Below are 26966 nucleotides of genomic sequence, written 5' to 3'. Positions count from 1 at the left end.
ACGCGCCGAAAGAGACCTAGCGTGCTCGCCGCAGAAATCAGAATTATTTATATATTCCGAAGTACTTAAAGTGTAAGCCACCGTCGGAGATAAAAAATTAAAGTGGCGGGTAAGGAGGTACCAAAAGTCGAGCAAATCAGAATCTTGGGCCTGATTCGCCAGTCACATGGACAGAATGGCGAGGTTATCAGAAGGCTGAAGAATCACGCGATGCAGACCCTGAGCCTAATTATACGGGTTGCCAGCAGGGGCCGAGGGTTAAAGGAAAACAATTTGATTAAACTGGTACACGCGTACATCTTCAGCCGGTTGAGCTACGCAACGCCATATCTGGATTTGAAAGCGGTGGAAAAAGAGAAGATTGAGTCTCTAATGAGGGCAGGAAGAGGGCAGGAAGAGCCATTCTGACCAAAGTTGAAATAATACCGGATAGGGGTCCCACGCAAAAGGTAGAGGTAGATATGGAAGTCAGACAAAGTCTGATGATTCCTCCCCTGACAAAAAAAAACATGCACCCGGAATATAACAAACACAGGAGGCAAAAACGAGCCGAGGCATTAGAAATTAGATGCGGCAAAATTTCGGAACATGAGGTGGCCTATGTAGACGCGGCGGCAGGTGGTGGCGGTTTTACGGTCGACAGCGGCCGGGGTAACCCCGTGACAGCTGCCACTTTGCGCGGGCGGCGCATAGAAGTTGCCGAGGAAACTGCGATCGCGCTAGCTTGCGTTGGAACGGAAGCGAAGTTTGTCATCAGTGACAACAAAACTGCCATACAAAATTTTAGCAAGGGAAGGATCTTACCCATAGCGGCCAGAATCCTCGGCCAGAGAAAGTAGGATAGGAAAATTCAAATAGTTTGGACTACGGCGCACGAAGTCGTTCCCGGCGACGAAGTGACCCACGAGCTGGCTCACGATCTCTACTTCCAAGCCGCTACAGGGCCCCTCGATGACCGAGGGAGCGGAGAGCGCATGCTAAAATATTGGGAGATCAAACAGCATTATAGATTGGAGCGTAGACTGCTACCCCCGCCAGATCCGAAATTAGACAACAGACAAGCAGTCACGTGGAGGCGACTGCAAACTTATACGTACCCGCACCCGGTTATGGCGAACCACATGTTCCCCGAGGCCAGGAGCCATAAATGAAATCTTTGTGGCGCGAGAGACCCTCGACCACATAATATGGGAATGTCCGTACTCTCCCGGGGGGACGCACGATATAGACAGTAGAGACACCTGGGAGAACCTGCTGCGCAGCTCGGACCCTGAGCTCCAGCTCCTGCTCGTCCAACTGGCTGAAGATGATGCTGGGACTCAAGACCTCCCAGCCTGCATCTGAGGCGGCGGCACCCGCCCCCTGACCTGCGTGTCCGGGGTAGGTAGACCGCCTTCTTATCCGTTGGAAAATAAAGTTTAATTTATCTATCTTGTCGTTGCGCGTGAGCATCATAAGGTCACTTTTAAGTGCAGTTTACCTCTGCACGTTCTCTTTTGTTTTTTTTTTCTTGCCTTGTGAGAACAGGCCGCCAAGTTATTCCCCTGGTCATCAGGGCACTAGTGGTACCCTCAGAATCGTCGATACTCCAAAAATAGTGTACTGTTGCAGGAGCACAATCAAGACAGAAAAAAAATTCCATTTGACTCGCTCGACTTGTCTCGCATTCGGAGCTCTAGGTGCAGCAATATCCGAGAAAATTTAGCAGAAATGATGTAATATTGCGACAGGGATTCGCAGCCGGCCTTCTTGAGTTCCATTTCGTCCATAGTTTACCATTCGCATGTGCAGCCCCGTCTTCTGGCAGCGCATAGATGAGAAAAACCTATATAAGAGTGCAGGAGGGTGGGGGGGGGGGGGGGGGTGTCATACCAGGGGTGGGGAAGGCCGTGTCACGCGAAGGTATGAAGGCAGCCGCCGTTTCCGCAGACTGAGCTGAGTCAGCTAAAATGGGGAGAAACGGGAAGGAACTTGCAGCCTTGTTTACGCGTTCGTCGGGGCCCTCGCAAGGCTGCCTGCTCGCTTTCGCTACCGCCCGTGAGTCGGCCTTGCTCCCCACTCCCCTTCACGCTCAGGAGCATGCCACAACGGGGTTGCGCCTTTTTGACCGAGAGAGTAAACAGCAGTGCGAGTGGAAAAAAAAGTGTGCCCTACCCGTGAAAAGGAAAAGGCTGCCTGCAGGTTCGTGCCTTACAACCAACGCGGAAATTAATTTGTCAAGGTTCTCTTAATTCGTCTCGCCTTGTTCTGTAGTATTTTGAAGCAGATTCCGCGTGAAATCCTGTCCGTGCCGCGGCATCAGCTCGCCTTCCTCCTTTGCCGCACCTCTTCCCCGACTAGCTGTCTACGGCTGACCTCTTCTTTGGTGGGCGCGACGCGGGTATTCCGCAAAGCCGGCCAGGGGTCAGTCGAAGACCTCCGACTGGCCTGCGTTCCGACCCATTCAGGCGGTCGTGGTTTGGAATCGCCGCTTCCACTCGTGATGTCAACAGTAGTTTCTGTGGGAATGGCACCCCAGGAATGAATGAATGGAGTACGCGCCGTGAAAGAGAGGGAAGAGCAGACCCCCCCCCCCCGTGAGGGGTCAGTTCACGTCAATGGCGGGGCCTCACTGGACGTTCTGGCCTGCTGAGAGCTAAAGTGGGGTGGCGGCGGAGAGCGCCGCTTTCACGGTGGACTCGGCCTCCCCGTTTACGCTCGTTGCGAATACGGTGTCCGCGAGACACGAAAAAAAAAAGCGCGACAGGCGGTTAGAAAGAGAAGTCCGGGACGTGAGAAACGAACGCGTGGAACGTGAGAATCCGTCATAACGCCAAATATGGCCGCCCTAGGGGCAGCTCTGTGCCGATCGCCGGAAACTGCACAGTTCATTTAAAGTTTGTAGTTGCTATATGCCTCGTCTGTTTTTGACTTCATAAAAAAAAAATGTGCCGCGGACTTTATTCTACAAAGTCCTTTGAATAGTTTTAAATATCTAAAAAATAGCAGTTTCATCCGCCATCATAAGCTCTTGAAGACATTTGAGCAGTCAGTAATGTGTCATTGTATTTAAAGAAAGGAAGTGGGTAATTTTCAGACCAATTTGTAATTATGAACACGAACCTTGAGTCGGCAGTGGTGTTTCCCATCCTCGTCACGCGGCGCAAGAAAAATGGGTAGATTGTATGTAGCATGTTCTGAACCTTAGGCAAGTAGCTCGCACCGGGTCGTTTTTTTTTTTTGTATCCGGCTCACCGCGGAAGGCTTTCTTTCATGCATATCCTTAGTATTGTTACGGAAATTGCGGACTCGGTTTTAGTGCCACCTTCCGCGTGACGCCCGATTCCAGAACGATGTTTGACTGAGATTGCCGAGAATGCGATAAGCACACTTTGGGCTTAAAAACCACGACGAGGCTTTTAATAGCTCAAGGAGAAGAAACACGGAGGACCCAGTCACGGTCTGCGCAACGTCGGTGCACTGGTACGGGAAGAGCAGTAAAAAAGTAACTGTTGTACTCGTGCGTATTTACTCGTCGTTCTGGTAGAGGTATATACCTTGCGCCACCGCTACGACGTCTCTCATTGCCAGAGTCGCTTTGGGACGTTAATTCCCATTAAAAGGACGATTACGATTCTCTCTAAAGCGAAATTTGAGCGCAGCTTTGTCGGTGTCTCAGTCTCTATAGGCTCATTGTTTGGCTGTGCTGCGTCGTCGGCGCATCTGGCCACGATATTAGTTCTTTAGAATTAGTTGACGACCACGAAGTGCAATGCACAGTGCGAGAGTGTTGCAGTTCAACTTGAGACGTGATCAACTGCTTCGATAACCCAGTGCTCTCGTGCAGTGGCCAGCGAAGCTGATCTGTTCGCGCTGCCGCTGGTTCGAATCCCAGTCGCGGAGCGTTTATATTTATGTATTTATTTCTGGTTTGACTCTGTTACATCGACGCGGCTCAACCCACGAACGGTCCCTTAATAGCTGCGCTCTAAAAACGAAAATTACTCTTTCAGTGGCCTTTCCTTTCCATGCCTCCCCTTGCACAAGATTCTCCTGCCTCGCACAGCCGGGCGACCGTGGAAGGCACAAGAACTTCACGCTTGTGCTGCGCTGTCTTCGGCTGACAGCCAGCAGAGTGTTCTAACACCCATCACGGATGGCAGCCATATTGGGAGGAGCAAGGGAAACAGGACAGGATTGTTGCGCCAGAGCGATAATACAGAATACTATAACTGAGGTTGCTTACGACGTTATGCCAGCTGTGGAACTGGGCATTCCGACGCGCATGCAGATGGCAGGCGTTGCTTCCACGATGACGTAGAAGGAACGAGAGCGCATCTTTCTAACAGTGACCGATCGCACGGTTATTCAACCGGTGTGGACAGAGTTGGTCTCCAACGCCCAAACGGCGGAGATATTGAAGAGCAAATAAGAAAGGGGGGGGGGGGGGGGGGAGGGAGTGCCAGATCCTGTTTCCATGACCAAGTATTGTGACCCAGTGACTTCAGTTTTCTTCTGAAAAGGCTGCACTGCCGTTTTCTGCTCAGACTCTACTCCAACCACTGCCGCAATGAACGAGAAGAACCAGCTCGACAGCGCCGATGTACGTCAACTTCAGTGCTGTTTCGGCTTGCTTTAAAAATCAGCTGTTGTGTTTATGAAAGCTTATTATCTCTTCCTCCTTGGCAAGGAAGCAAAGTAAATTAAGCAGAAAGCATGTCACACAATCGTGTATTGCAACTACGTACACTTTAATGAATGTTAGAATGGGGAGGGGGGCTGTGTCTTTATTGGTTTGGGGTATAGGGGAACAGCTGGGTGTCTGTGCACATGAGCAGGTCAATAACTCGAGGGACGTTATTGTTCTGCGCATGTGCACTGGCATCGCGCTATTCCCCCATCGCCCGACCAATGTGGTCCCCTACTCTAAACTTCTATATTATCATGAATTCCGGACAGTTCCTAGCGGCCCATAGCGCTCTGATCTTACATCACAAATGGAGTCAGCCAATCCGTTATATTTGAATGTTCAAAGCCATGCGCCACGCAGTGGCAGCCAAGGGAAATAAAGCGCTTGTCCCCAATCCATGGCAATGTAGATGAATTTTCGACTTAATGTCTAGGTCACACCGACACAAATGGCTGATGACGGCATTCTGCGTGCTTTAGAATTTGCAACTACGCGCACAGACCTATTACGGCACCTCATTTTTCAGTGTGCATCGTCCGTGGCTCTGTCGGCTCCGCGCTAATTCATGGGCACCGCACTTGCAGTGTTCGACAGCACGGCCAAGCCAGAGAGCGGCGTGCTTACGGGTGGCCTGACGTTCCTGGGGTACTACTCGGAATGCATAGCGGCGCTGAAGCCGGGCCTCCGGACGCCCGCCGTCAATGCGTCACAAGCACCGCAGTTCACCAGCAGCTACTGCCTGTCCACCGTCAGCTTCGCCAATGCGCAGCTCCAGCCGCCCAAGGTGAGTGGCTCGACCCTAAGGGCCCTGTCACACTAGCCCGACACGCCGCCGACGCCGACCCGAAAAAGACACCAAAGATCGGCCAACCCGGTCGGCAGACCTTGTCTGTGGCAGACAAAACTGTCACACTAGGCCGACAACGACACCAACGCGTCCGACGACCAGATGTCTTCGTAGTGTCACATGCTTTGACGCCCGCGACGGCGACAAAACCAGTCTGCCGACCGTGTCGTCGCGAGATCGGTCGCCGAGCAAAAACATTAACGAGACACGAACACGATTCCGCTATAGTACAGTTTGTTTACGTTCATAACATGCTCTGGCATAGATGAATGTCCAAGAAGGTATCATTACTGAGGATCGTTGGCCAATGCCAAGGTGCTGGTTGAAGTGATAACTACGATAGAAGCAAATTTCATCCTATAGCTGCCTGCTGCTGCTGCTGCTCCTTCGTGCGGCTCGCCTGACGTCTGCTAGATCCGCTGCTGAAGCCGTCACGGAAATCGAGCATAACTTTATTTTATTATGGGACAGGTTGGTAGTAAAGGGGTGACTAGAGAAGTTCCGTTATTACTGCGCTGGCTAGTTCCAAAGCGCCCTGAGCTGCGGCATCGATGCGAAACCAGCTAGGCTTAGCGACGAGTACGGCAGCCGGGAAGCAGCGCAGTTCGCCGCCCTGGCGCTCCCGCGGGCGGCGTCGTTGCCGAAAGCGCGGCTGTTGCGCAGACATGCTGTCGTTGCTCAAATATAGCAGGCGGCCTTTCTGATAGCATGGCTGTTTTGTCTTTTTTGGTGCGAACGTGAAGTAAACTGAGCCTGCTCGCCGGCAGGCCAGCCTGTATCCCGTCCGTCGCCGTAATAAAAATCAGCTTAAGATTGTTTTTGATGTAAGAAATCAACGCTGAGACAGAAAAATGTGACAAATGTATCATTTCTGAGGATCGCTGATCAACACCGAGTTGCTGGTAAAAGCAACAACTTTGATACGAGCAAAATTTCTCGCCAGAATCGCCTCGCAAGCTGCCGCTGGACCGCCGTTGCGGTCCGGCTCGCCTGTCGCCCGCAGCGGTCCGCTAGCTCCGCAGCCGTAGGTGTCGCGGAAATTGACCATAATTTTAGTTTATGGTGCGATTATACTGTTAACAGCAAAGCGATATTAAGAGATATTATAACGCAGGCTACTCGCGAAGCGGCGTCCGCTGCGCCAGGCAGCAGCGCAGTTCGTCGCCTGGCGGGACCGCGGGCGGTGCCGTTGCCGAAAGCTCGCTACTAGGGCAAGCATGCTTTGTCGCTGCTCGCGTATAGCAGGCGGTGTTTCTGATACTGTCGCTATTTTGTCTTTTCGGGTGCGAACTTCAACACCAAGCCAAGCGGTAATCAGACCGCTGCGAGTGGCAAAGCGTACGCTTTGGCCTCGAGTGCTCGAGTCGAGCGGCGCAGCGATGCTTGCTTCTCCGTGTGTCCCTGCTTGCAGTGGGGCTGCAATTCGCCAGCAGCGACCGGTGCAGCGCGCCGGGCGAGTTTTCGCACGTGGGTCGCCTGCTTCACTTCTGTCGGGAGTGTCACACTGCGTAGTGCTTATCTGCACCTTTGAAGGCAGCGAATTCCTCTGTTCTCCATGGCGTAGTGGATATAGCAGTAGTTTCGCATTACACAGGTTCCTTGTTCGAATCCGCGTGGTCGACTATTTTTTCTTTTTATTATTTTAGCCTTAAATAATCTCTCCCGTCCTGTTTACCCGCCAGCGACTGGATATATTTTTCGAGCCATGCCTTTCTGACCTAGCAATAAGTGCCGCTCAGTACTGGGCTGCACTCAACTTAGGTTCATAATCACGATTGTTAATGAGTTTGTTTTACTATGGTGGGATTTATTTAAAAGACTTAGAAATGAAGCGTCCCGGCCCATGGATTTAGCATAGCAGGGAATGACAAAAGAAGAGTGAGAACGAGAAAGGGCCAAGTCGGCGGGAGGTCTCACACGTTGTCTCGCTAGTGTGACATGGTAAAAAGTGAGGTCTTGCACCACTGTTTCCTTGTTGAGAATTTGGCTTCCCCTAATAACTCCGAGCTTAAGGTGCAGCTCACTTAATGGCTTCCACACACTAAACAAAAATCAACCCCTAAAGGAGCTTAAATGATTGACGCCGCCCTTTACACACCACGTGTGTAAACATTTACTCCATCAATATGGAGTAAAAATGCGGCATATCTCTGGCCAGTCATATTATAAAGGCGGTGAGTGACGTCCCCGTGGTGCCATCGTCATTGACTCGCTGCTTGCTTCTGCTGCTTCACGGGCACCTCCCGGGGTAAAAGAAGTAGGACTGGTAGCGTTTTAAGTGCATTGAACTGCTCTCCTAAAGCCTTTAGCGCGCTCCCACGATACCTGACCTTTGTCTATTGAAAAGGGAACAGCGCGAACACAGGACGAAGATAGGAACGTACGACACAGGCACTGACGTTCCTCTCTTCGTCCTGTGTTCGCGCTGTTCCCTTTGCATCAGCAATGTTATATCAACTAGCCTTCAACAACACCCTCGTAAACTTCCTTTGTTTCCGCCGCCACCCTGCTACAGCCCCCGCTTAGGCCTTGTTCTCGCCGCGTTTTACGGTGTGGTTCGTACGGTGTTTTGCAGTTAACTATAGCGTGGTGCGTCGACATAGAAATGCGGGATCACCCACGCGTCTATCGAACATCTCATCATCAAGCCTGAGTGCTATCAAACCATCTTACCAACAGCCTTTTTTCATATGGGCGAGAACGCTAGCAGATGGAAATAATGTGCCTCTTGATGGCGGCCCAACAAATTACTTTCCACAGGGTGGCTTGACGATCTAACTGCTGAATCATTCGTGTTATAAGTCGTTTCTGCCTATTCCTTAGAGAATCAAGCAAACGCAAGCTATTCAACAGCACTTTCTGTACGTTCAATCAAACCGCATTGCAGAGTTCTGCATTAACGAAACCAAATATGCAGACGCTGCTGCATAAAATGGCTGCCGTGAAAAAAAAACGGTGACGACGACCAAGAGACAAGGCGAGCGCTGAACTTGCTTCTTCTTCGTCTGTCCCTGTTTTTGCACTGCACTTATTTTCGGTGAAGTGTGTACGAACGCGCACAATTTGCCACATTAAACGCTGTTAACTCTGCGGTTGTTGGAAAGATGCTCTTGTAAACTCGGTCGATGTTTTTTTTAAGCGATGTTTATTGCCTCAGGGCATAAAAACAATGAAGTGAGAGAAGAGTAAGATGCTTATATAAATGAAAAAAGTTGAGCTGATCTGATGGAACCAAGAAGTTAACGATGATATGGACCCTGTGTCCATGCAGTATATGAATCCGGATTGTCCGGTGGGAGTCCCGCTGACTCCAGGTGCCGAATTCTCGTCGGCTTCAGCGCCGGGCAGTCCCACAACAGGTGGTGGATATCCGCCCCACAGTTCCTGATCTTGCAGACTGGACACCCGGGGCGGAGATATAAATCTTTGAAATGCGGCCAATTGCGGTCGATGTTCAAAGACGCGACTACTTTCACTGCTGAAGTACTCGCAAGTGTAGACTCTAGAAAACAGAATAACAACAGCTGTCTTATATACGGACTCGCTTAATGTCCTTTCAACCCTTTTGGCTGCAGAGAGAAGGGTGAAAGCACTTTGAACTATCGCAGCGTATCAAGAAGCATATCAAGGAATTATAGGGGTTATTGCATAATATTCTCAGTGCCTAGCCACTGAAGAATCATTTTACTTCCTGCTACAAAGAACACATTCCTCTTCACCCAACACTGATTTTAGGTCAAGATGCTTTTATTGATATCCCAAGTGTTTCTAGCGTTATAGAAGACGTAACGCGTGTGCTTCACAATTGGCAAAAAATACCCTCCCGAACGTTGCGATCGCAAAGAAAAATGCGAAGGAGCAGACAGAAAGAAATTGTTTTGTTCGCGCATCCTCCCGAATTTTAATCACAGGATGGTGTCTGATTATCTTCATGTTAAAATTGAGTGTATCCCTTCTCAAGACACGCTAGATGCAAGCAAAAAGATGCAGATTGTAATTTTTTTGCCTGGTACCCGAGACACGGCCGACCGCACTTTTCTATGAATTTCAGATGGCGGGGGGGTCTTTTCATCCGCGGCACACCCGTTGCGATATAAAAATTATACGCATGGTAGAAGTTTTGAATCCACATATACGTTTTTCAGGGGAAGGGAAGAGCCTTTGGTGGTAACGGTTTTTACGCACGTCCTGTGTGAACGCGTGTGGGAAGTGTATTTTTATTTCAATGCGGCTAAGGGACTCATGTGCAAGCACTCCTCTACGACTCTGCGCGCCAAATGTGGTTTATTCCCTAACATTTTAATCATGTATCGACTTGATCACAGTTCTACGACTGTAATTATAAAATAATTACTTTTCCTTTAAATTACTGCGATGTGGGGAGCAAGACGTAGAAATTTCTGGTTGATTGTGATAACGCACCTGCAGGGATGATTATAAAGAATCCATACTCATTCCCGGCCATCTCGCAGAAATCCTGCACCTTTTTTGCTCTTTGGCTTTCAGGTCACCAAGTTAACACTTATGTCTTGCTGTTTTTTTATTTACAAAAATGTGCCGAAGATCATAAACTGGCCGACTTTTTGCCCTTCGCTGCGACTGACGGTGACAGCTGCAAGGCCCATCCCGCTCCTCGCCAGAGGGCCTACTCTCGGGCCTGTCTAGACCACATGATCGCTGACGACACATTATCATTAGTCACAAGGGGATGACATCCTGGAGTAATGGCGTCACTACTTTTACTGCTATGGTATACGGTTGCTTCGACGACGGCGCAAAACCTGACACAGTAAAAACATGTCTGGCTAAGCAGCATAATTCCTTCGCTCTTTATGACAGTTTTGCCTGCCCTATGGTTGCCCCTATGTTTTTAATAAGGACTTCCAGGTATGTTATACGATATATAAGGATTTGCTTGCATTGCTGAATCATTTTCACACCTTTGTATCCACGTAACGGCCATATTTGTTTTGGTCTTACTTAAAGTCACTGTAAGTCATATCAGTCATAACTGGAGAGGGAACATACAAAATAGAGCTTGCGCACTGAAGCCAAATGCATAGCGATCTATTTTGCTTCCAGTGAGAATGGATAGTCCCTTCGCGCTCTTCGTACGCACCCGACTGTTTCGCCAAAAACCGTTTATACCATATCTAGTCCGGCCCTTAATGGTTCAGAGCCGCTGCCGTGGCTCAGTGGTTATAGTGCTCGGCTGCTGACCCGGAAGACGCGGTTCGATCCCTGCCGCGGCGATCGCATTTCGATGGAGGCGAAATGCTAGAGGCGCATGTACTGTGCGATGTCACTGCCCATTAGAGGTGGTCTAAATCATCCGGAGCCTCCCACTACGGCGTCCCTTATAGCCCGAGTCGCTTTGGCACGTAAACCCCATAAAATGAAACCAAACTTTAATGACTAACGAAGGTTTAGACCAAAACAGCCTCGCTGGGCACAAAAACTTTTCCCTGTAGGCTATTGTTCCACCCATGAAACACCGAGGATAGAGGAACTATATTTGGAAGCCTGTAAGCGCTGTTTCTTTTGAGAGTTTCTGGTAAAACGCACCGCTTTCTATTCTTCCGTAGGGATTCCCGGAGTACCTCTGGAAGGAGCTTCACGGCAAAAGCTTGCGCTTCGGACTCTGCGTGCCGTCTACCTGCAGCGAGGCGGAGATCACCGAGGTTTCCGGCGAATGTAAGTCTCGGAGATCGGCACAGTGATTCGGAATGTCGGTAGTCGTCCGACAACGTGACGGCGCAGGCTGACACAGTGGATAAAGGCGTCCACCACATGCTGCAAAACCAACTGAGATGGAGCGAACATTCTTTTTTGGTTTCTTTTGAGTCTAGAGCTACCACATTCTGGCTTCATCTTCCGGTTCGATAAGGTCGATGCGACTTTGTGAATGTGTTAATCTGTTTTAAGAACTCGATAACCGAAGCACCGAAAGGCTGGAGAGGGCGCTTTAAAGCGGAGAAAGCCCTTAGGCAGGCAAGAAGCTGTACTGATGGAGAGACGAGAGACTAGCGTATACACCAGCGTGCTTAAGATATACTTTTCAAGAGCTTTAAATAGTACAGACACCTAATCTTTGGGTGTTTTCTATTTTGTAATGATGCATAAGACGTTATTATGTATAGATTACCAAGTGGTGTTCGCCCACGACCGCTAAAAAGTTGGTAATCGAATTTCTCTCTCATGCCGTTTCGGTTTCAACAGCCGAACAATGACGTTGACGTCAAAGGCTCGTATAGGCCACGCGAGACATAAAAAAAACTGTAATATAATCTCTGGCTCGTCGCTTTAATTCACTACAACACTAAAGCCAGCCTGCCTGAAGAGCAGGAATGTCAACGTATTTAGAAGCAGTAATTATACTGCAGTTTTTCCATGCCTCACGTGATCTAAACGGAAGTTTGAGGTCAAATAGCCGCTAAAACCGCAACATCATGACCGAAAACAGCATGAGAGAAAAAATTTAATTTTGTGGTCGTAGCCGAATACAACATAGTGCTCTATGTATAGTAATATCTTACTCATCACAGTAGAGAAGAAAACATGTCACCAAAATTACATGTCTCTGCCCCTTTAACATGCAACGCTGAGAGAGTGGCTGCGTCTTCACAAGTGTAATATAAACTACCAGATTTTGATGGCTGTTCCTCTGTTGAAACTCGAGTGGTTTCAAAAAGTCTACATGTTAGAAAAACGAAAAGCATCAACCTCATGACTCTGAGTCGTTCCCCTTGGAGTAGATGTGACAGTGACGTCCATAGAGCACCCGTCACGAGAGTGATCCACAAAACTGTCACAGAACTACACCTTGCTCATTACCAAGAACACCCACTTCCGGGGCCCACGTGGCTGAGATAAATGGCCTCCTGATATTCTCTCCAGTCGTGGCCAATAAGGAATGAACGCCGGAGTTACCATTTACGACAAACGACTTCGAGGCCGTTTTCTTAATAGAGGGTCCCGTATGACAGTTTCACATGCCTCTCGCACGCCATGAATGCATGGTACATACCAATACATGCTTCCCTCGCGCGTCTTGCAAGATGTATGAATGTGAGGCAATATCAGACTTTTTAGCTCGTGATTGGTTTCTGTTCCGTTCTATTGCCCTTGTTCAGTGCAATTCCAAACAATAGTCTGTGTTCGCACATTTTTTGAAGCGAAAAGCTTCTCAACGCTAGGTAAAGCAGTCGTCGCGTAGGCGGGAGAATGACTGCTAACGACCTTCAGCCCAACCACATTAGCCGTGTATGATAATATGAGGTACAGTTATGGTGTCGAACCCTTGACCCCTGACCTTAACCCATGCCCTTTAGTTGACCTTTGACGTTGGGTGACCTTTGGGTCTACCTTTGACCTTGAGAACATCCGATCGGGTGATGTGAGGCCACGCGATGACATCCTATGGAGGTGTCGTAAGACCATGTGATACACGTCATAGCCACGTGGTCGTGTGGGTATATATAGAACGGCTATCGCGAGCGTGTAGCGGAGGTGCCATGGACGAGCCTTAGACGCTTAGCAAGCGCGCTTGCTTTTCGCTGAATTCCAGGGTTAGCCAAGTCAAGCCACTGCCAATTTTTTTGCACCATCTTCGGCTGGTTTTGTACGCCTGCACGCTGAGACTGCACTTCAGACATCCAATTTTGGAAGCAATGACTGCTGCTGGGGTGCATCCGTGAAATGCGCCGTCTTGAATAACTGACTTGTGCATGCGATAAAAGTTTAAACATTGCTTGTCATTGAGGTTTTTACGCACTACGAGACATGCCGTGGTGAAAAGGCTTTCGGATTAATTTCCGTCACCTGGTGCCCTATAGAGCGTGCATGGCAATTTCTAGATTTCGCCTTCATCAAAATGCTGCCGTGGCAGCCGGCTTCGAACTGGCCAGCTCGCTCTGAGCAGCCGAAAGCTATGGCCGCAGAGTTACCACGGTTGGTGCTATAGACATAAGCCTGGATAACATTTGAAGTGCTGCCGCTCTGAGGCAGGTATGTGTCCTGCCTGCATTCCTGCTTGTCCTGCATTTTGCAGACGAAATGTAAACGAATACATCCGTTTTCTTTTGCAGTTGTTCAGGCGTTCGACAGCGGAGTCAACGCGACCTCGACTTCCTGCTCGCCCAGCCAGAAGCCCTTTCTTACCAACTTGCCTGCGATGGCAGTGGCGTGAGTAAACTGCTTGCAGACGCTGTACATTTACGGCGTGACTGTCGCGGAATCCGCAAGAACTTGTATTTTCTCCACTTGTTTTGTTCCCCTATTCAGTCGCGACATCGTTATTTCTAGGGTTCTACGATCTCATCGAAAGCTATTAGCGTTGAAATATTGGTCAGAAACGGTCCAATATTCATGAAAATGACTAACGCATAATCGTCTCTTTGCTGAAGCGTAGGTCGAAAACCGCATATTTTTGTTCTTGCTCTTCGTGCATGTGAAATTTGGTGGGGCATAAAAACGCAGCCCTCCTAGTTTCATGCCTGTCTCTCACTTTCAGCGGTATCTTTCTGTCGAGTGACTCTATTCTTTAAAGTGCTAATGATAAATTATTTTTATTCTATAAAGCGCAAGGCTGCTTGCATTCTATTCCACAGTGCATCAAGCACGTGGGCGTGCTCAGGAAAATCGCACGTGGTGCACTTCATCTCCTGAAATTTGCATGTTTGATTCTGATCACAAAAAAAGAACAGCCTTTTCCGAAGCCATTTGCCAGAATATTTTAAAGCGGCTTCTCCTCACCTCAGGGGCGTCCTCCTGCTGTTCTTCGCCTTGGCCGCCGTCGGGACAGCATACGACGTAGCGCGGTCCTATCGCTCATCGCACAAAAAGCCTTCGTCATCCCGAAGCGTGGACACCACCATGGCCTCCAACGAGGGGCTCGTCAACGGAGGGTCTCTAGGCGATGGCGGTATGGAAATTACCAGTGTTGAGCCCACATTTCTTCGTTGCTTTAGTAGGGATCCGTTCCTCAACTTTCCCGGCTGGCAGTGGGTACCAACCGTATAATAAACAGCGTGATCACGATGAGAATAGGAGTGCCCGCTTTTGCCTGTATTTGCAAATCGTCGCTAATTACGTTTAAAGCCTGTTTCTATGCCACATATATTTCGCTGCTATTCATTTAAAGGCTTTGTTGCCGACTAATCATACAGTGAAACGAAATGCCAAATACTTTAACATAAACCACTCCGCGTTAATGCGCACGTGACAAGTCCATAAGCAGTATCTTTTGAAAAGGATTTGCAGGGGCTGATGGAAGGAAAAAAAAACGCACAGTTATTTTCATTGTAAGAATTTACCATAAATAAACCCATCTTGTTGGCCCTTTAATACTAATATGGAGTGCAAATCATGTCCACTTTTCGTGTACAGTTAGCGCGTAAAATGTTAACATGCGCAGATACTGCCACCATTCGCACTGATAGCTCAGGTTTTAACAAATAGAGGAACTGAGAAACGCATAAATTGACCAGCTAAAGAAATCGTTTTTAAGATGCTTTTAATGTTACTTTTTTTCCACAGGAAGCACATTCAGCCGCTCGGTATTAGCTTTCTCTTGGCTCTCCAACGGATCCAAGATATTCAACACGAGCGGGAAGAAGGAATCCATCCAGGTTATCCACGGACTCCGTTTCTACAGCATGGCCTGGATCATCTTGGGCCACACGTTTTCTTTCTCCAAGCAGTGGATCACCTATCGTAAGTGAACTTCGTATTTACACCCTCGCGCTTATTCGCCGGTGTCGCAGTTTTCTGCGTCCACTCATTTGCCATCACCGCCATAGAAGGCGCCAAATTTCACCACGAGTTTCGCTAGAATTGCAGTGAACGTAGAACATAGCATAATAAGCTTTATTTACCGTGCCCAACGTGAAAAGAAAGTACAACTGTCCCTTTAGGGGCATAGTGATCATGATTTTAAACGTTGCCCTCAGCGTAGACAATCTTGACAATATGAACAAATGAAAGTGAAGTTTAGTGTATGAGTGGTAATTAAGGACGGTGCTGCTGGCTCGCTCATTGAACGCAGTATATACGTATGGTCGTGAAATAAATTGTAATCCTAATCTAAGGGCTCTTGTTATCAAAACTGTAGAGGAAACCGAATGTCTGCTCTTCTAAATTACCGCAGCGGTGGCCAATTTGTTTGAGCATCACACTCGTATGCGGGAGGTGCGGGGTTCGATACCCAGAACTGCCAAGCACCCACCGGTGATACAATGGGGACAAGATTACTCCTGGCTCCTATGGCGTGAAATGCTTGAAAAAAATTGGTCTGTGAACGCATCCTGAGTAGAAGAAAAACTCCTTGTGCTATGGCGTTCTTCGGCCAAACCTATCTTTGAGCCCATAAAACTCATCATCAGCTCTATTAATTTTAACTGTTTTCTGAGTAACAAGCAATGGCTCGGAGAACCCTTACTTGAGCGAAAGGATTTCGGATCTGTGCGCAGTTGTGTTGACATACAAGTTTTCTCCTTTTTGCGCCTTCCGTTCGTGCATGTGTTCACTCATTAAAGCATGATGCAATAGCGTGGTTTGTGCCTTCCATAATCGAAACCTCTATGATGCTTTTTGTCGGTCGTCACGGTTACTTTGCAGGAAATATGAATGATCTGCTCGTCATTCATACGGATATCATAACGCAAGGGCTCGCGAATGGTACAGTGACCGTGGACACCTTCTTCTTCATAAGGTAGGTATAAGGTCTTAAAAGCTGTGCAGAATATTAGAAATTATTCGAAGTACGCGACTGGTTTAGGAGCCTCATAGAGGCAAACTGGGTCGTAGGCCATAAAATTAGCCCATTGGCTGGAGGAAAATGACGTCAGCAGACCGGAAGTAGTCTTCCAGTAAAGGCATCACCAGCTGCCAACGCAATCACATTGCCAACACGCAATGAAATTAGGGATCCCTGTGATTTTTTTTTTCAGTGTCTGACAGGGTTTCCATTGCAACATGGAAAGCTCACGGCAATGGTAGGTGTAGTCTGTAGCCTAGAGTTATACTTATGATATCGACTTTAAACAACAGGCTGTGAGGGTCGAGTTACATGAGTTGTTTCCTTAAGAAATCACCAAAACAGTCACATGTGAAAGCTTCTATTATACCTATGCACTGCCACCTGAATGTTGTCAAGGCTTAGTAGTATTCCGGCAATAGCATTCTGGCACGTTCGTCTCTAAAGTTCGCATTCAGTCTGAGCTTTTTTTTTCCCACCGCCTTCGTGTTAGTGTTTAACGCGGTTATGTCCCACTCAAACTATCGTCTACTAATGGAACATTCTGCATGTACAGCAAAATTTCATGAGGTCTAATGGGATCGATCGTCGAAACTGTTCTTTTTTTTTCCCGGAAAACCTGAGCACAGCCCGCTAAAAATAAAACAAAGCGTTATGGAGCAAAACCCTACTTAAGAAATAGTTCAGCTACCCTCGGCCAACTAGCCGAAGTTATGCGTACTGTAAAATGGGTAAGTTTCTTGATATCGTTATAGGCTGCCTGGCGTTTCTGATGACAGTTTTTGAAGTGGTGCCGCTTCCACTCTGACGGACGCAAAAAAAAAGCAAGGTTTGCATATTCCCTGATTAATATTTTGTTATTTGCGATGGTATATTTAGTTTTGCTTTCCGGAGATTTACTGATGTCTGAAAAGCATATCTATCTCCCACATGGAAAAATAAAAGCTTTTTGTGCAATCTTCATTCACTAATGGCCAATTTATGTCGGTATGCATTGTTGCGTGGTTTGCAGCGGCCTCCTGGTAGTGTATGTGACACTGAAGGATATGGCATCAACCTGGGGAGTAAACCGCTGGCTGCTGTTCTACGTCCACAGGTATTGGAGGTAAGCTGCTCCCATGATGCTATAAGGGAAGTTACGAGTGAAAGCAAAAAAAAAGGTAATAGGCTTTAGAACAATTTCACGGGGCACCCACTAATACAAACTATAATCACTTCTTGCAGAGCACAGCGGTGTCGACAGGTCACCCCGGATTCATGATGTAAACTTCCCTATTTTGGGTTGCTCTGTCCCCACTTTTTACTTGAACTGAGTTCATCTGGCAACATATACGGACAGCACCCGATTTCTCCCACGTTGCGGGCGCTTCCTCGGGCGATTTCCCCTTGGAAATTACTAGCTAAACGAAAAATTAATGCACTCTGCAAGCCATCGAGAGATTTTTATTTTCCGTCACAGCCGCATTGTTCTACCATGATTCGCGATGTCGCAATGTTCGTTTACGACTGCATGGCCCCGATTGGAAGGGCACCCCAGAATCTCGCTCTGCCTCGAGCGGAGGCGCCGGACGCGTACGCTGAAAGCGAGGGATGCATCTCGGGAATGCATTTCTGCATTAAATAAAAATGGTTGAAATGTCGTATAGGTCGACGAGCGAAGCTCCGATCCGCCAACATAAGGCGACCGTCGCAGGGCATCGCATAGGGGGGCTGCGGTGTCGCCGAATAAGACCCTCTCTCCCGAGAAACACACGATAGTACACTTGGACATTAATCTCCTTAATTTCGTTCCGTTAAAGTTCTTCGACCCCCTCAACGTCCGCAGCGTCGTACTGTTAACGGCAGTAATCCTCCATATTGGTGCAGCGAGAGCTTGCCGCTTCTACTGCCAAGCGAAAATGCGCTGTCACAGCTTTCTGCAGTATCTGCTTATCTTTTCGGTGCACTTTTCGGCGCACTTTTCGGCTCTACCGAATTCGGCGTGCAGCCGCGCATTTTTTCGACGCCTCCGCACATAGGATAACGGCCGGCGTGATGCTGCCGAGAACGATCAGCGATGTTCGGGAAGTATACCTTGCCGCGCGGCTGAACATCCACTGGAAGTTTCGTTTCTACGGTAAAGACACGGTCTCCGTGGCGACAGCTCGGCTTGGCTGCGGGCTTATCTTAGTAGGGGCCTTATCTGAGAACCCTTTTCCGCGATAGTGCGGCGGACTTCGGAAAGCGTTTGGGATTCTCGCATAGTAACTGGCATGCCACTCAAACACATTTTCCAACATGCCATGTGTGAATAGCCCAGAAAATTACTTGGGAGGCCCGTTGCATTACTACAGGGACAGTGAACATTACTGAGGCCAAACGATTACGCTAAAAGAAAAACTTCAATGGCGTGCTCTTTCTATATTTGCACGTGCAGCGGTGTGTAAACTTTTCCTTGCTCGCGAGTTAACGTGCAGTAACTCCATCGCATATTCATGGTATTCATTTGGGGATGGAAGAGAGTGAAATCATGTTTCTGCCAGTGGAAGATGATGGCATGCAACTAGTCATGATAGTGCTAATGAGCTTTCATGTCATCTGGCGATCTAGATTGGCAGCTAGACATGCTGATGAAGATGCTAGGTGTTTACATTCGTATTTTGGACAACTCATCGGCAATGTCATCGAGGTGTTGAATATAAAGCAACTTCAAGCAGAACGGCTTTCAAGAATTGAAGGTTTACAGCCAATGCCCAAATTTTTATTTTTCTGCCAGAGGTTGCGTGATGCTTTTTGTGGAAGCCTGTTTTGGTATGTCGATATTTTTTTGTTTTTCGATTTGGAAATAAATAAGAAAAAATTTGCAAAAATTACCGGGGGCACTAGGTAATGCGGAAGCATTGCAATTAAGTCCAAATTCTACTACATTCCTGTGTAGTTGGGGCAGGTGTAAGTACTAGTACTGGGTATCGCTGGTTAACATTTCATGTTTTCCCGGCTTTGACGACGTCACATCTTTTCGACCAATCGCGAGTTTTGTAACGCCGCCACTTTTTTGGCGACGCCGGGTTTTCGTGTCGATGAGCCTGCCAATGCTCTTACATAAATACGCTGGTTACTAAGCCCCAACTTTTTTGAGGAGTGCGAACCACAGGAGGAATGAACAAACTCTGGTGTGCGATTCCATGGACCTGAATAAACACACTTCAGGAAGCAACGAGAAGCACCAAAGGGGTAGAAAGCAGAAATACGTCTGCCTTTAACTAAGCGGAAAGCCGCGGTCATGAACTTTGTAGTTGGAAAAAATAGGCCATCTTTCTGCTTGAGAACGATGGTATGCTTGAACCCTTTCCTATCTTTCATGAGTACTTCTCCGTTATCACCAGAGAACTAGTCGAGGTATCTTAGTTTGACGCATGCCTGATCAAAGAGGGGCTCGTACCCACACGAGGCCGCACCGGACATCTAAATCTCTTGGTTTTCACCTTCGAAGTGTTGACGTGCTCGTGTTTATGCATGCTCGTTAGCACTGCGACCAGCGTAGCCAACGCAGAAGCCGCGGCCGGACGTCCGGTATCGGTACACCGCCCTTGCTTTGCAGGAAGTGAGCTGTCCGACCGGCATTTCTTTATTCTGCAAACCCAATCTTGGAGACGCACATCGAGTTCATAATTCAGCCTCTGGTTCAAGGTCGACCCTCAAAATGACATTACCGCGGTCTTGTGACCTCCCCAAGAAAAAGAAATGTTATCGTAGAGTAGCTTACGTAATAAAATTGCCTTCATACCATCGGCCTTGGTCAGTAGAATGCTTTTAATCACAGAAGCAGCTCTTTTTATTCGGAACTTGGCGCCAGGAAGAAGCTGCCGGTTTTGCTTGATAGAACGATGTGAACCATTTCTTTTAAGCTCACTTGCAAAGAGCTCTTGTAGCCCGCGCAACACATGTTATAGCGTGGCGATTTTAACGGAGGAATTTGATCATTCGAGGGTGCATACGCTAATGTGTTTATGTTGCTTGCAGGATGACGCCGCTAATGATGGCGGCGATTGCTTTCTGCGCTGAGCTGCTCCCGTACTGCGGCGACGGGCCGCGCTGGAAAGAGTCTGTTGCCACTTACGATGGGACCTGCCAGCGCAACTGGTGGATCAATGCCATGTACCTACAGAATTTCATCCACACGACGGACATGGTAGGTGACCCGGAATACTTCCTCTTAAGTCTTGTAAGGCCGGCTAGCTGGCTGGCGTGAGATTCTGTAGCGGTGAGAAGCAGCCCCTGTGGACAAAAAATGCGGCACCGGTGGCTAACTCTGCTGTCTCGTCGCAACTTGTCCACTACACGACCGGTATAGTCCCTGGCTTTATTAGGCCATGCCCCAGGCGAAACAGGAAAGCCAGAAGAACGGAGTGACGCCGCCCAAGCCTGATCTGCAGCCTCTTCCAAACAACCGAACGTATTGCGCAAGTTCTGTTACGATCAGCCGCCCTAAGGCTGCAGTTGTAGACGCAGCAGTATCGCCGAAAAACTTCATATCGGTGAGCGCAGATACGCTCCCTCCTGCGTGAGACTTAATTACTCTCTTCTTCACTTTTTTACATTCGCTCCGCGGTATTGAATTCAAGACCGAGTTATGACGTGGCCCACTTTTCTCCCCTTCATGACTCCGACTTTATCTATGCCTTCTTTCCTTGTGGTCCTATATTTTGTCACGCTCCTATTTCCAGTGCCTTAACCACACTTGGTACTCGGCTGTGGACTACCAGTTCTACTTCATTGCGCCGTTGATCTTGATGGCGTTGCAGAGGTGAGACCGGCTCGATTCAATATGTCCCTCTGCTTGCGCGCGACGAGTACGGAAAGATTTCATAAAGAAAGCATAGCTCGCATCACTGAGACTTTTGGAAGTGTCCATCGATGTCTAGTACAGAGACGAGCGCCATAATGCCGGAGTGAGGTACTGAAAACACCTTATTTTCTTCGTTTAAAGCCATGCAGTCTTTCGAGACGGTAAGCTTGCGGTATCGGCATTAGCTTCTAATGGCCCTGAACCGCCAAAAACGAGGTCCAGTCGTAACTTGAATCCATGCCTTTAACCTGAATTTGCTTCTGCTTTTCTGTGCAGTGCTCCTTTTAATTTCTATTTATTTTCTTGCAAGAATATTATTACCCTTAATTATGCAGTATTTAGTCTGTTCTACTGTTCTCGAGAAGTAGTTTTTTTCAGTGAGCCAAATGCCGACACCGAAGCTATGAGAACATTTCGTCCATAATAAGTCCGCTCAGAAAGGATGCAACCAACCCCACCGCCAGACAAAAATACGCAATAGATAATAAATACGCAATTCGAATAAAAAGAGCCAGGTACAAGGCTTGTTCGAATCAGTACGAGATAACGGCACGCGATCCAATGGAAGGTTTACTGAGGACGTGACGTATGGTTACAATCCGCGCTCTGCGCTGACCCTTCTGTGCGAATGCTGGAATCCGAGGAAATCATTTTGGAGTTTTCGCTGCTGTTTGCGAGGACAGGACACGGTTTGGTATCCAACCGGTCATAATTAACTGAATTTCGGCACTTCTATAGGAGGAGGGCTGTGTGGCTGCATCCTACGTTTTTTTTTTTTGCACGCATTGCAGGCAGGTAGATAACGACGCCTAGACGTATAAGGTTCTTCAGCACCTTATACGATCATTTCATTTCACCTTGAAGATCATTTCATTTCCCTTTAAGGACGGAGCATTAAACATGACTGTTTTTCTTTACTTCACTTCTGCGTTCGCTTTGTGTTTTCGGATTCCACGAGTACGCACGTTTCTTTATGACTACATTGTTGCTATCGGGCATCTTGCAGTGTGGTGAAGTAGCAGCGCGGCGCTGACAACGTATACATTTTCATTTTTCAGGAAGTCGAAGCTCGGCCTGTTCTTAATAGGCTTGCTGCTACTTGCAAGCACCAGCTTCACAGCCGTCTACACGGCCATCAAAGACTACCCAGCTGCGCCTTACATGTCGGACATAATGTACGTATGGGTTCATGTCACTTCAAGACAGCTCGACTTCTGTGGAACGTGCACGTGAACTGATTTGGGGCAAAAGAGTAGCTGCCAGATCTATTTTTTTTTGTCAGAACGTTATCCAGTAACCAAATAGAGCCAAATCCTGCAAATAAAACGCATCGTTTAAACAATACTTCGGCTAAAGAAAATTCCCACTGTGGAAGTCGGACTTACTTGGTAAATATTTCACTAGGTGCATACGAAGCTGTCTTTGGCGCTTTGTTGCTTAAAGTTTGTAAAAGCTAGTTTCAGGCTTTGATTTTCGTCCTCTTCTGCCTCTCTTCCCCAACGCCTTTTAGCCACGCGCTCAAGGACCTAAAATTTCTTGAAAAAGGTTTTTCTCATTGCAGCAATCGAGTCTTGTTTATGCGGTGCTACAACATCACTGTGGCGACGGAGAACGGTCGACGGATCACAGAAATAAGTAACAAAAAAACTGCTTTTTTTAAACAGATCTCTTGAGAAACTGAATGACTTCATGGGCAACGTGTACATTAAGCCTTACTTCCGCATCGGCCCATTCCTAATCGGCATGGCAGCTGGCTACGTACTTTACCGCACGCAAGGATCATGCATCATTAGAAAGGTAAGTGAGACAGCAGGAGGCATCTTGAGTATATTTGTGTGTGCTGTGTGGAGAAGAAAGCTTTTTGAGAACTATAAAAGTATTATTGGTGTTCATTTTAATTGTGACCTCATTTGGGAGAACCATGGTTTATGGCGGTTTAACGTCCCAAAGCGACTCAGGCTATGAGGGACGCCGTAGTGGAGGACCTCGAATAATTTCTACCACCTGGGGTTCTTTAACATGCTCTGACATCGCACATCACACGGGTATCTAGCAATCTGCCTCCCCTGAAATTCGACTGCCATGGCCGGGATGCAAGCCGCGTTTTTCGGCTCAGCAGCCGGGAACCATAACCACTGAGCCACCGCGGTGGCTGGGGACAACCTTGTAAATGCTGTAATCAACAGGTTATCTACATCAGTCGGGGTTATGAGTCGGCATCGTTACTTGGTTCTCATAAAAGTAACTGCTGTATACGTCGTCATTTGTGCCATGCTTAAACTATGCGCAGGTGGTCTGGGCAACGCCCACAACAGTATAATACAGTCTCAGTTGGGCGTACGCAGCGATTTTACGGATAACGAATGCTCATGCGCAGAACGCTACGTAGCTCGCCGTGACTTGCAGGCGTAGGTACGCTACAAACCATAGCGCGCGCGCGCGCTATGGGCACGTTGCGGGATGCGTTGTCAAGATAGCGGCACACCGCTCGCCCGCTTCGGAATACTGCATGTCACCGCTGCATTTATCGACGCTGTGGGGTTCGCTTTTATTTTGCGCACTCTCGCCCCACGTGGAGGTTTAAGCGACAAAGAGCTCGTATTTTTCAGATAATTCGCTATTTTTCAAGCTCTTAGGCCTAAGCTCTTAGGCCTATGCTGCGTGTTTGCATGACAGCAACACCTGGCGAAGCAGTTCTTTAGTTTTTAATTATTTCTTATATTTTCTCCTCCAATTTGCTTAGCTTTTATCCTTGGACCAAAATAAAAGGCTCGCAATGCACGTATACTCCTGACATCAGTAATTACGGATAAAGATTTCAACCAACGTTGCTGTGCTTGGACGCCTTCTCAATAGATGGCGCCACTGTTTACACGTGCACTTGAGGGACGTTACGCCACGGAAAACTAAGCGTCGTGTTTGCGCCATTTGCAGCGTACGCCCAACTAAATAGGCCGCTGCGGTGACTCCGTGGTTATGGCGCGTCACGTGTGGCGGCGGTAAGATTCCAGCGAAGAAGCAGTTGTTTCAGAGAAGAAAACGAATGCCGTCGAAGGCGAAGCTCGCGAAGCATGGTTTGGCGGCATCGAATGACGCACGGCAGCATGCGGGCAGATGCAGCGAAAGTCGGAAATTTCAGGCAACGATGACGTCACAAAGAGTTTCTTCGCATTACTCCATCGCAGTGAGAAGCTTCAACATGGTCGCCGTTTTAATCGGTGATTACGTCACCATTTTAAATGTAGCGCAAAAGTAGTACTGCGCATGATTTACCTAGAACCTTCATAGATTCGAATTCTTGAATAATCTCGAATTCTAAAAAAAAAACATTTCACCTTCTCTTTAAGCGTATAATGTACTGTGTTGGCCAGTTAGCATTAACAAAAACTTTTTGCGATAGCAGAAGTGCTGAATCCTTTTGAAAAATTGTTGATAGGGGCAGCACACTTATGGAGAAACCATGTAGTTGGCTATGCTATGTAGTCTGAAATCGTTGAGCTCTGGACTAGCTTGATGTCTCGCTGCGGTAGCAGAGAGCCTCTGCGCCGTGTGCTGCAGTGAAACGATTAATGGCGGCAATAGGTTTTAGCACTGACATTCTTGAAATTTTTCCCTGAGCATTTCACAGTACAGAAAAGCGCGATGTTCGATCTCGGTACGCTCTCAAAAAAAAAAAAAGCCTCAAGCATCGAATCTGGAACTTGTGAACTGTGCAAAAGGTTATGTATAACACTAGACGCTTCGAAAGATCGGTAATAACGTTTGTGCAGCAAGATGACTGTATACCGTGCGTCTTACTAGCACGGTGTAATTCCTCAGGTTTAACGGTGTTTTGCTAATAACACACAGTGTGAACGCTGTTTGTCTATGGTGCGAAATCAGTAGGCAAACATTTTTCTGCATTAAGCAGGCTGGAATGCGAAAATTTCGTTAACACACAAAAATGTTGGCAGTTAGAAAAGCAGTCCTGATGCAAATGCTAGAATCGATCACTTTTATGCGTCACAAAATATTTTTGTGATACATTGACTAATGTTTGTACGCAAAGAGTTGTACGAAAGCGCTGAGAGTTGTAAATACGTTGACTAACGTTTTTACGCGAGAATTTGTCTAACCACAGCTTTAGTACGCAAACAGCTCGGCGCTCCTGAAGTGAGCGCCTTGTGATCCCTCTAGACGTGGCGTTCTTTGAAACCTCTTTCATTGCTGAGGCGTTGGTAGTTAAGCAGTGATGAGTACAGCACAATTTGTGTCCACGCTACTATGCACAATGTGTACGTACGAGAGATTTACTGCACAAAAGAGGTTCGTAGCGCACAGGCCTTCAGAGTATCCATGGCTGTAAATGGAGACGAGGTACGCTTGTAGTGGCCGCGCTGCAGACTGGTTCATGATGTCGGGCGCCGCGGTCTGATTTCACCTCTAATTGGTCTGCGGATACTTTGATCTTTATCTTATCATCGTTGCTATATTGTTTGTTAAAGGTTAAAGCGTAATGAAGTGTATCTTTAAACCACATCAAGCCGAGGTCACACAACTTCGCAGTGAAGAAATTAGTGAATCGTTTTTTAGGCTTAGACGTGTATTTGAGTGTGCTGTTAGATATTTCATCGGCAATGGCCAGGCTAGCTGCCAGGCTTTTCGCGCGACCTCACTGCATCAGCGGCCTCCGCTCATCGCAGCGCTACGTGTGGCTTGGCTGGACGACGTGCGCATTCATGATGCTGGGAGTCCTGTACGCCATGTGGCCGGCCAACACTGGCGAGTCTGTGCCATCTGTCGCATGGGCAGCCGTGTACGGGGGCTTCGCGCGTTCCATCTGGGCGATGGGCCTTGCCTGGATCATCTTCGCGTCGGTGGCCGGCTACGGAGGTACGAAGCGCGTGCCGCATATTAGCGACTCAAGAGAGCATGGCTTTTGTTTGGGTGCAGTTTAATCGTTCTGTTTCGGAAAGGAATGAGGTGAACGCAGGAGGCCTGCTGATTGCTACCATAACCCTCGAATAGTTGAAGACGCCTCCTGTCACTTTAGAACTGTCGCTAAGGTGGATAAAAAAATTTATCAGAAATTTGCTTTGCCCTACTTTGCCATAAAAACATTAAGAGGAGTACATTTGTTGCTCGCCATAAAGTGCAGGTGCATTTTTGTGTGTTAATGAAGAAGGCCCAGACGAAGGCAAAAAGCCTTCGTTGCAAATTATAACTCTAATTATAAATATCTGATTTGTTATTTCGAGTAAAGTACCCTGGATTGACTATGCAGGCAACACAATTTCAAGGGATATTGAAGCTAAGAACTTAGCGATAATGATGCTGAATCATCTTGAGCTGACCCACTACTCACCTCGATGTGTTCGCAGTTGCACTTCTTTTTATTTGTCTAGTAGATTTCTCCTCGCCAATTCTTTTCATCTGAGGACGTATATCTTATCCTACACCTTAAGCTATGTCCCATACTAGGATTAAGCTATGTCCCATACTAGGATAATTTCATACGACTTGGTTTGAGAAGACAAAGCCTGCTAAACAATAAACAAGACAGCTTTGAACGCAGGCTATATTAAATCATTGCTTTGAATAACTTGGAGATAAGAAACGATTTTTTTTTGTTCGTGATTGGTCGCTTTCAGAGGCGAACATATTACAGTAAAATTCTGAAGGTAGTAGCCTGTCTACACCTGTCTTAAATTGTAACAGGCCTCTCCACCTCACAGTAGGTATGTAAAAAGAAAGAGCGGAAAGGCAAAAATATTAACTGCGCAAAATCGCATCTGTAGTGGGTCGCTTTTTTTTCTGATGACATAATCTTTTAATGTTTTGTGAAGAACTCCAGCTTGAGGTAGGATTATTTTAGGACCTGAGGACA

The 26966-nt window shown here is 47.6% G+C and overlaps 1 protein-coding gene across 1 annotated transcript in view; it reads left to right on the top strand.

Annotated features, from left to right (window-relative positions):
* The first annotated feature begins 1228 nt into the window (after positions 1-1228).
* LOC144112488 (nose resistant to fluoxetine protein 6-like) overlaps positions 1229-26966 on the top strand; it is a 31763-nt gene continuing 6025 nt past the window's right edge. The window contains exons 1-13 of the mRNA XM_077645314.1: positions 1229-1380; positions 5254-5453; positions 11102-11210; positions 13604-13700; positions 14276-14439; positions 15054-15230; positions 16134-16227; positions 17285-17377; positions 20275-20443; positions 20979-21058; positions 22159-22275; positions 22765-22897; positions 25783-25972. Of these exons, the coding sequence (XP_077501440.1) occupies positions 13690-13700; positions 14276-14439; positions 15054-15230; positions 16134-16227; positions 17285-17377; positions 20275-20443; positions 20979-21058; positions 22159-22275; positions 22765-22897; positions 25783-25972 (1228 nt within the window). The 5' untranslated portion in view covers positions 1229-1380; positions 5254-5453; positions 11102-11210; positions 13604-13689. The remainder of the gene's footprint in view (positions 1381-5253; positions 5454-11101; positions 11211-13603; positions 13701-14275; positions 14440-15053; positions 15231-16133; positions 16228-17284; positions 17378-20274; positions 20444-20978; positions 21059-22158; positions 22276-22764; positions 22898-25782; positions 25973-26966) is intronic.

Source organism: Amblyomma americanum, unplaced genomic scaffold, assembly GCF_052857255.1.
Source record: "Amblyomma americanum isolate KBUSLIRL-KWMA unplaced genomic scaffold, ASM5285725v1 scaffold_224, whole genome shotgun sequence".
Lineage (NCBI taxonomy): Eukaryota > Metazoa > Arthropoda > Arachnida > Ixodida > Ixodidae > Amblyomma > Amblyomma americanum.
The sequence above is the reverse complement of the archived record's forward strand: the minus strand, read 5'-3'. Positions and strand labels throughout refer to the sequence as shown.